Here is a 10,000-nt window from a genome sequence, read left to right as displayed (position 1 = left end):
AATGAATAAGTGAATTAACTGATATATTAACATGATAAATAAAAACAGAAATACAAATGAAAATAAATAAATAAATAAGATATAATAAAACATCGAAAAAAATAATGATATGAATGATATCATCAATAACAATAATGATAATATGAATGATAACGGCGATGTTCCGGGGTTAATGGCACTACAGTTCTTTCTTTGGGGGGGCGGGGGGGCTTGGATGGTGGTGGCTGCATACTTTGGAGCAGATTTGTAGGTGAAAAATGCTGGCCAGTATTTGTATTTGTATTTGTATAACTCTCTTTGTCACAACAGATTCCTCTGTGTGAAATTCTGACTGCTCACCCCGAGGGAGAGCACGTCGCCACACTGACAGCGCCACCTTTTTTCTTTCTTTCTTTTTTTTTTCTGCACGCTATTTTGTTTCTTTCTTTTCCTATCAAAGTGGATTTTTCTACATAATTTTGCCCAGGGACAACCCTTTTGTTGCCGTGGGTTCTTTTACGCGTGCTAAATGCATGTTGCACAGGGGACCTCGGTTTATTGTCTCATCCGAATGACTAGCGTCCAGACCACCACTCAAGGTCTAATGGAGGGTGAGAAAAGACTGGCGACTGCCGGTGTGATTCGAACCAGTGCGCTCAGATCCTCTTGCTTGCTTAGGTGGACAAGTTACCTCTTGGCCATCACTCCACGTCAATAGTGACGTGGAGTTTAGATTTTTTTTTAACTCACTCAGTACGGCCAGTCCTCTCTTCTCTTCTACACAGACCCCTCGGATGTCCAGTGGATGTCTCAATGATCCAACCTTTAGCTTCCGTCGTCAGAATTGTGGCATTCTTTGTCAACATTCACCTCTTCAGTGTAAGAGCCTTCTGCTTGTAATATTTTGATGGTGGTAATTGGGATGAAACGCTGTTAACGTCGTCTCTTTCGCCGTTCGTATGGAGAGAGTTAAACTGATCTGGTTTGCCGACTGTTGTACATGTGGAAGTACTGCAAAGGGACATAATCGGGATGGTTGCAATGAAAAGAGCAAAGACGAATTCAAGGCGTCTACAAACAAACGCATGGAATGATTAATTTTTTTTTTGCAAGTATGGTTTGGCTCGTTGGAACCTGACGCGACGAAAAACAACTTATCATACGAAGGAGACTTTCAAAGCCAAGGGGATAACTCTATGATTTTACAGCCACTGACGAAGCCTGGACTGTGGTTTAACCCCCCCCCCCACCCCCGGCCCCCCTAACCCCCCCGTCCCCCACCTAGCCCTTGACAGTGAACTTGAATAAACCAGAAAGAGATTTGGCGTCTTTGTCCACGGCGCCAAAAATGGTGACGTCACTCTTCCCTTCCGGTGGCGTCACTTCCGCCTCCCAGACGCCGTCGTTCTTCAGTTCCATCTGCTGCCCAGCCACCGTCAGCTTGCTCAGAGAGGGCGCCACCACCCTGTACAGAGTTGACTCGCCCGCCGGCACGTGACCGCTCAAGGGAGACAACAGCTTCGCTCGCGCTTGGTGAGCCGCGGAATAGACCTGCCGGGAAAACGTGACGTGTGTGTTTTATATACCACCTTGTTACTTGATTTGGTGTATGCTTGTGGATCGACTACGTGCAGGAAACATACCTGTATGTTTGTATCCACCTGCTTATTGATTTGGTGTATGCTTGTTTGTGGACTACGTGCAGGAAACATACCTGTGTGTTTGTATCCACCTGGTTATTGATTTGGTGTATGCTTGTGTGTGGACGTATAGGAAACATACCTGTGTGGTTTATCCACCTGGTTATTAATTATTTGGTGTATGCTTGTTTGTGGACTATGTGCAGGAAACATACCTGTGTGTTTGATCCACCTGGTTATTTGATTTGGTGTATGCTTGTTTGTGACTACGTGCAGGAAACATACCTGTGTGTTTTTTGTCCACCTGGTTATTGATTTGGTGTATGCTTGTTTGTGGACTATGTGCAGGAAACATACCTGTGTGTTTGATCCACCTGGTTATTTGATTTGGTGTATGCTTGTTTGTGACTACGTGCAGGAAACATACCTGTGTGTTTGTATCCACCTGGTTATTGATTTGGTGTATGCTTGTTTGTGGACTACGTGCAGGAAACATACCTGTGTGTTAGATCCACCTGGTTATTTGATTTGGTGTATGCTTGTTTGTGGACTACGTGCAGGAAACATACCTGTGTGTTTGTATCCACCTGGTTATTGATTTGGTGTATGCTTGTTTGTGGACTATGTGCAGGAAACATACCTGTGTGTTAGATCCACCTGGTTATTGATTTGGTGTATGCTTGTGGATCGACTACGTGCAGGAAACATACCTGTATGTTTGTATCCACCTGGTTATTGATTTGGTGTATGCCTGTGTGTGGACTATGTGCAGGAAACATACCTGTGTGTTTTTTGTCCACCTGGTTATTGATTTGGTGTATGCTTGTGTGTGGACGTATAGGAAACATACCTGTGTGGTTTATCCACCTGGTTATTAATTATTTGGTGTATGCTTGTTTGTGGACTACGTGCAGGAAACATACCTGTGTGTTTTTTGTCCACCTGGTTATTGATTTGGTGTATGCTTGTTTGTGGACTACGTGCAGGAAACATACCTGTGTGTTTTTTGTCCACCTGGTTATTGATTTGGTGTGTGCTTGTTTGTGGACTATGTGCAGGAAACATACCTGTGTGTTTGATCCACCTGGTTATTTGATTTGGTGTATGCTTGTTTGTGACTACGTGCAGGAAACATACCTGTATGTTTTTATCCACCTGGTTATTGATTTGGTGTATGCTTGTTTGTGGACTACGTGCAGGAAACATACCTGTGTTTGTATCCACCTGGTTATTGATTTGGTGTATGCTTGTGTGTGGACTATGTGCAGGAAACATACCTGTGTGTTTTTTGTCCACCTGGTTATTGATTTGGTGTATGCTTGTTTGTGGACTACGTGCAGGAAACATACCTGTGTGTTTTTTGTCCACCTGGTTATTGATTTGGTGTATGCTTGTTTGTGGACTATGTGCAGGAAACATACCTGTGTGTTTGATCCATCTGGTTATTGATTTGGCATATTTGTATTTTGTATTTCTATTACTATTTTTGTCACAACAGATTTCTCTGTGTTAAATTCGGGCTGCTCTCCCCAGGGAGAGGGTGTCTCTACACTGACAACACCACACATTTTTTTTGTTTTTTTTCTATCTGCGATTTTATATTTTTTCCTATCGGAGTGGATTTTTCTACAGTATTTTGCCAGGGACAACCCTTTTGTTGCTGTGGGTTCTTTTACGTGCGCTAAATGCATGCTGCACACGGTGCTCGGTTTATCGTCTCATCTGAATGACTATGCTTGTTTATCATAGTAGACATGCATTTTTATCACCCTGGTAAGACGGACGCAATAGCTGAGTGGTTAAAGCGTTGGACTTTCAATCCAGGGGTCCCGGGTTCGAATCTCGGTAACTGGGCCTGGTGCGTAAAGGGCAGAGAATTTTCCGATCTCCCAGGTCAACATAATTATGTGCAGACCTGCTTGTGCCTGAACCCCCTTCGTGTGTGTACACAAGCAGATCACATCCGCACGTTAAAGATCCTGTAATCCATGTCAGCGTTTTGTGGGTTATGGAAACAAGAACATACCCAGCATGCACACCCCCGAAAGCGGAGTATGGCTGCCTACATGGCGGGGTAAAAACGGTCATGCACGTAAAAGCCCACTCGTGTACACACGAGTGAAAGTGGAAGCTGCAGCCCACGAGTGAAGAAGAAGAAGAAATTCTTGTGGAGTAATCACTGTGGCCTTGTCACAAGCCACGCTTCCAGAGCTGTATGAAAGAAAGACAGGAAGGAATGAGGAAGAAAAAGAAAAAAAAGAACAGAATGATGGAGGAAAAAAACAAACAACTAAAACATAAAAAACAAACAAAAACAAACAAAACAACAACAAAAAACAAGCGGCAACAACAGTTTCAGTTTTCAGTTTCAGTAGCTCAAGGAGGCGTCACTGCGTTCGGACAAATCCATATACGCTACACCACATCTGCCAAGCAGATGCCTGACCAGCAGCATATAACCCAACGCGCTTAGTCAGGCCTTGAGAAAAAAAAAATATATATATACTTATATAGATAAGCTTACATAAATAAATAAATAAATAACAACAACAAAACAAAGACCTGTGGGAAAGGCTGGCAAGGAAACTTCCCGACCGAGTCGGAAAACATCAGGAAGTCCACGACAGGATGCAGCTGTTCTCTCGTCGGATGACTAGAGAAAACGCGCAGCAGGTAATATCCACGTTCCGCCAGACGAGCGGTGATGCGGGCCCCGCCCTCTGTATACTCAATGAGAGTGAACTCTCCAAGGTCGGCGTCTTTGGCGCGAGCGTGCGTGAGCCTGGCCTTGAGGGTGACGTCACCGGACAGGCAGACAGTGGCGACGGCCTCTCCGTTCTTGGCAGTGAAGAGATAGTTTGGTTTGTTGGTGGCGTTGTTGGGAGGGTGATGGAGTTGTTGTTGTTGTTGCTGTTTTTTTCCCTCCTTTTCGGTCATCGTCAGCCGTATGCCGCATTCTGAGGCAGTTGGGTTCTGCAGGCCCCACAGAGCGTTGTCCGGGAAAGGTTCCGGGTTGGCGTGTGGTTCTTGGCATCTGTTCAAACATTTTGTATGGAAGGGTGGGGGGTAGGAAGTTTGTTTTGTGTCATTGCTATGCTTATATCACAGATTGACATAAGTTTACATTTGGGCCAACAGCAAAGTGAGAGCTGTATTATCAATGGTTTCTCCAGTCAATGGGAAACCATTTACAGCTTAGTCTTTTTGTGAAGGACTATGACTCTCAAACTAGGAGGCAAAATTGCACTGGCTCTTAGTACTGCAGCCTTGTGGGCTAGTTGGCCTTTGGGAACCATCCCAACACCGACTGTTCTAAAACCCTCTTGGCCGAGAGAGTGGGGATGTAACTTGGGCAAGACACTCTCCACTATAATCCAATTCTAGCCCAAATAGTCGGAACAGCAGTTGCCTCCTCTGCTGTTCTGATGGTCATAGTCGGACACGACTATCATATATATATATATATATATATATATATATATATATATATATATATATCTGTGTGTGTGTGTGTGTATTACTATTATTATTATTATTATTATTATTATTATTATTATTATCATTATTATTATACTGGCTGCGAAGAAGAAGAAGAAGCACTGACCTGATGACGTAGGCGACGAAGAGGAAGAAGAAGTAGTAGAATTGACCGAATGACGTCGGTTACGAAGAAGAAAAAGAAGAAGCACTGGCTTAATGACGTAAGTGACAAAGAAGAAGAAGAAGAGGCAATCATTTAATGACACAGGTGACGAGGAAGAAGAAAAGGAGAAGAAGAAAAAAAAGGAGAAGATGATGAAGAAGAAGAATTGACCTAATGACGTTCGTGACAAAGAAGAAGAAGACGAAGAAGAAGGAAGGAGAGAAGGAGGAGAAGATGAAGAAGGAGAAGGAAGGAGAGAAGGAGGAGAAGATGAAGAAGGAAGGAGAGAAGGAGGAGAAGATGAAGAAGGAGAAGGAGGGAGGAGAGAAGGAGGAGAAGATGAAGGAGAAGAAGGAAGGAGAGAAGGAGGAGAAGATGAAGAAGGAAGGAAGGAGAGAAGGAGGAGAAGATGAAGAAGGAGAAGAAGTAGAACCGACCTGATGACGTAGCACTGACCTGATGACGTAAGTGACGAGGAGGTGAAGCTGGGTGGGTTCCTGGTCCCTCCCCCTACCCATCACCTTCAGCAGGTAGGTGGCGGCACGTGACGGTCTGACGTAGATGGTGCACGTGCCCGCGTCATCCAGTGACGTCAAAACGTCGGTACTATATCAATAGACCGAAAAGACACACACACACAGACACAGACACAGACACACACACACACACACATCAATTCTTAAGACTAATAACCCTGATGCCATTATTGATGTTGTTTTTTGTGTGTGTTTTTTTGTTTTGTTTTTGGTTTGTTTTGTTTGTTTTTAAATGGCACCAGCCAAATACCTGTGAAATTCAACTCAGCTAACTGTCATGAAGACAGGGGTTGCTCGATTGCTTTATCTATATATTTATTTGTTCATTTACCATCATGATTATTTTTAGCAGCAGGTTAGACCGAACACACACACACACACACACACAGACATACACACCAATCCTTGAGACTTATGATCCTGATACCAGTTTGATGTGTGTGTGTGTGTGTGTGTGTGTGTGTGTGTGTGTGTGTGTGTGTGTGTGTTATTTACTTATTAATATATCGATTATCATTGTTTTGTAGCGGTAGGTTATTCTTTGTTCACTGGTAGTTTAGCAGGTGTGCTGCGTGGTCAATGCGCGCGTAGTCACTGAACAGGTTGTTAATTGTTATCAATACTTTTATTATTATTATCATTAGTAGTAGTTTTAGTAGTAGTAGTAGTAGTAGTAGTGTTGTATTTCCGTTATCATTCAATATTTATTGGAGTGTTGGCCTAGAGGTAACGCGTCCGAATAGGAAGCGAGAGAATCTGAGCGCACTGGTTCGAATCACACCGGCAGTCGCCAGTATTTTCTCCCCCTCCACTAGACCTTGAGTGGTGGTCTGGAAAAATCAACACCCTTTTTACCCACCAGGCGCCGTTACCGAGATTCGAACCCGGGACTCTCAGATCGAAAGTCCAACGCTTTAACCACTCGGCTATTGCACCCCTCATCTGTTCTGAGTAATACGATACAATGCAATATCATTTATGATAGTCAGTCGTGTCCGACTATGACCATCAGAACAGCAGAGGAGGCAACTGCTGTTCCGACTATTTGGGCTAGAATTTGATTATAGTGGAGAGTGTCTTGCCCAAGTTACATCCCCACTCTCTCGGCCAAGAGGGTTTTTAGGACAGTCGGCGTTGGGGATGGTTCCCAAAGGCCAACTAGCCCACAAGGCTGCCAGTGCAATTTTGCCTCCTAGTTTGAGAGTCATAGTCCTTCACAAAAAGACTAAGCTGTAAATGGTTTCCCACTGACTGGAGAAACCATCGATAATACAGCTCTCACTTTGCTGTTGGCCCAAATGTATATATAATAATATCATACCACGCAATGCGATACAATATTATGCAATACAACACAACACAAACACAGTAGAAAGAAGGCGCCACGGAAGTCAGTGCAGTGTAGTGCAATACGATAAAATACAATACGATACGATACGATACGATACAATACAATACTATGCTATACTACACAGCACAGTGACTTTTTATTCCTCGAAACTACTTTTTTTCTTCATCAAAGTAAGTTGGGGGGGGGGGGGGGGGGGGGGGGTTGTATGTTTTGTTTTGTGTTTTTGGTGGGATTTTTTTTTTAACCCTTACAACGAGCCTGAAGGTATATACCACCGAGGCAATCATGAGTTTGTTCTGTATTGTCCATGTGTTCTGTGAGGCTTGTTCAGGATTAAAGAGGCTATGCCAGTCTTGAATAAAAGCCTATTCATGTTTGCATATTTCTTCTGTCTTTGCTGCTGTGTGCACATGTCAGATGATCGGTATAAGGACAGGCCCGGCGCTTCCTTTTTTTCTTTTTTTGAGGAGGTGTCTCGGTTTATTCCAATGTACCTTTTTATTCACCTGTGTAGCGTATTTACCGGTAGCGTAAGCAGCACTGACTTGAAGTTGTGTACGTACCTTGTGAATGGGGAGAGTCACTTCTCTTTACTACTTGTTAATTACTGTACACTGTTTCAGACAACAAAGTGATTGGGTAATGTTCAACTTTAGAATACTAAACTCAGGGGGGCTGTTTAGACGAAAAACAAAGGGTGTTTTAGGCTCACCTCGATGTGCTGAGTTGAATGGAACCCTCAGCTAAGCTCTAGGATCACTCCTTTCCCATGAAACTGCGACAAATACACAGTAAGCAGAGTACTCCTTCCCCACCTGCACGCCATTTTGACTGCTGATGACGTGGGTGATCAGCAGTCAAAATGGCTTGCAGGTGGTTGCTCTGGCTGTGATCGGCTGAGCTTACTGTGTATAAAATTGTCGCAGTTTCATGGGAAAGTAGTGGACGTACAGCTTAGCTGAGGGTTCCATTCAACTTAGCGCATCGAGGTGAGCCTAAGACACCCTTTGTTTTTCGTCTAAACAGCCCCCCTGAGTTTAGTATTCTAAAGTTGAACATTACCAAGTGATTGATTGATTGACTGACTGACTGACTGATACACGGATACACGGGCTGTGGTCACTTTCTCACCTGGATTCTTCTCCCTGCCCGGGCCCCCGTTCTCTCAGCGTTGCCCGCATGCCCGCCAAAGGTTGTCGCTCGGCCTTGACCTTGAGAGTGACGTCACGGATGACGTCAATCACGGTCTGCGTGTGCGTCAGACACTTGACGCCAATGGCGAAGGCGACACTTTCCAATTTCACGTGCGCGGAATACTGCCCGATTGTCATGGGTTTTTTCAGCAGTTGGTATTTTTCGCTTTCCTCCAGATTGCTTTAAATTCAATAAAAAAAAAAAATGTATATAAGAAAGGAGGGTAGGTTTCGTGTTGTTTATTGTTGATTTTTGTGTTGTTGCAGTTATTGTTGTTGTCAAGTTGTAGTTATTCTGTTGTTGTTTTTTGTGTTGTTGCTGTTATTGTTGTTGTCAAGTAGTTGTTGTTATTGTTGTTTTTTTTTGTGTGTTGTTGCTGTTATTGTTGTTGTCAAGTTGTAGTTAAAGTTGTAGTTATTGTTGTTGTTGTTTTTGTGTTGTTGCTGTTATTGTTGTTGTCAAGTTGTAGTTATTCTTGTCTGTTTTTGTTTGTTTGTTTTTTGTTTTTCTGTAAAAGAATTAGCGTGTTTTCTATTTCTCGAGACAGTAGCTGAATCACAGCGATTTCTGTCAAAATGACGTCTGTCTGTCTGACTGTCTGTCTCTCTCTTTTTTTTTAATCTCTACCCAGCTCCGTCTCTTTCGCTTGTTTAGCGAACTCGTAGAATCATTCATTTCCCCCAAAATGTTTATTTATTTATTTATTTTTTCTTCTTCCCAAATATGTATTTGTGACTATGCAGCTAAAACTACCGTTTCGTTTGTTTAGATATGCAGAAGAAGAAAAAAAGAGAGAGAAAATGAACAAAAAAATTAAATGATAATAAAAGAAGAAGAAAAATAAGGAAAAAAAAAAGAAAGAAAAGGAAAAAGGAATAAAGAAAAGAGAAAGAAAGAAAAAAAGGGGGAGGGGGGTGGGGGGGAGACATACAGAAAAATCAAGGGAGATAAAGACTATAACTACAACAAGGGTGTCACTTTATCAAAAGGCGTCAGGTGCACACACACACACACACACACACACACACACACACACACACACACACACACACACACACACACACACACACACACACACACACACACACTCACACACACACTCACTCACACACACACACACACACACACACACACACACACCTAACTCACCACACAGTCACTATTCAACCCTTCTTTTATCAATATCCCACCAAACTTTCACTCCTCACACACACACACACACACACACACACACACACACACACACACACACACACACACGTGCACACATACACACATGTACGCACACACACATATGCACGCACACAAACACCTGCACATGCACACACACATACACAAACACACACACACGCTCGAACGCTCGCGTGCGCACTCACACACACCAAACCCAAACCCAAACCCGAACCCAATCTGAACCCCCCCATCCCCCTCACCCCCGAACCCCCCCCCCCCCACCCCCCCAAAAAAAAACAAAAAAAACAAACACCCCAAACTCAAACCCAAACACCCCCCTAACCACCCTCACCCTCACCCTCACCCTCACCTGTTCACCAAGGGAAAGTGCTGCAGCACAAACTCCTCAGGGTCCGTCAGGAACCAACGCTCTTGGAAGCTGCGGACAAAGTGACCCCCGTTGTCCACAAAACCCGCCCCCCAC

General features: G+C 43.7%; 2 protein-coding genes across 3 annotated transcripts in view; both read right to left on the bottom strand.

Annotated features, from left to right (window-relative positions):
* LOC143277697 (ABC transporter G family member 20-like) overlaps window positions 1-10,000 on the bottom strand; it is a 328,227-nt gene that overhangs the window by 138,413 nt on the left and 179,814 nt on the right. The gene's annotated exons all lie outside the window — the stretch shown is intronic.
* Window positions 1,225-10,000, bottom strand: part of LOC143277523 (kyphoscoliosis peptidase-like) — a 20,590-nt gene continuing 11,814 nt past the window's right edge. Inside the window, exons 6-10 of one of the 2 annotated variants that reach the window (XM_076582391.1) lie at window positions 9,887-10,000; window positions 8,281-8,523; window positions 5,719-5,868; window positions 4,182-4,653; window positions 1,225-1,530 (exon numbers count right to left, since the gene is read on the bottom strand). The exon at window positions 9,887-10,000 is cut by the window's right edge and continues 147 nt beyond it. In XM_076582391.1, coding sequence (XP_076438506.1) covers window positions 1,261-1,530; window positions 4,182-4,653; window positions 5,719-5,868; window positions 8,281-8,523; window positions 9,887-10,000 — 1,249 coding nt within the window. In that variant the 3' untranslated portion in view covers window positions 1,225-1,260. The remainder of the gene's footprint in view (window positions 1,531-4,181; window positions 4,654-5,718; window positions 5,869-8,280; window positions 8,524-9,886) is intronic. The other variant, XM_076582392.1, reaches the window with a different exon arrangement.

This window comes from Babylonia areolata, chromosome 34 (genome assembly GCF_041734735.1).
Source record: "Babylonia areolata isolate BAREFJ2019XMU chromosome 34, ASM4173473v1, whole genome shotgun sequence".
Classification (NCBI taxonomy): Eukaryota; Metazoa; Mollusca; class Gastropoda; order Neogastropoda; family Buccinidae; genus Babylonia; species Babylonia areolata.
The sequence above is the reverse complement of the archived record's forward strand: the minus strand, read 5'-3'. Positions and strand labels throughout refer to the sequence as shown.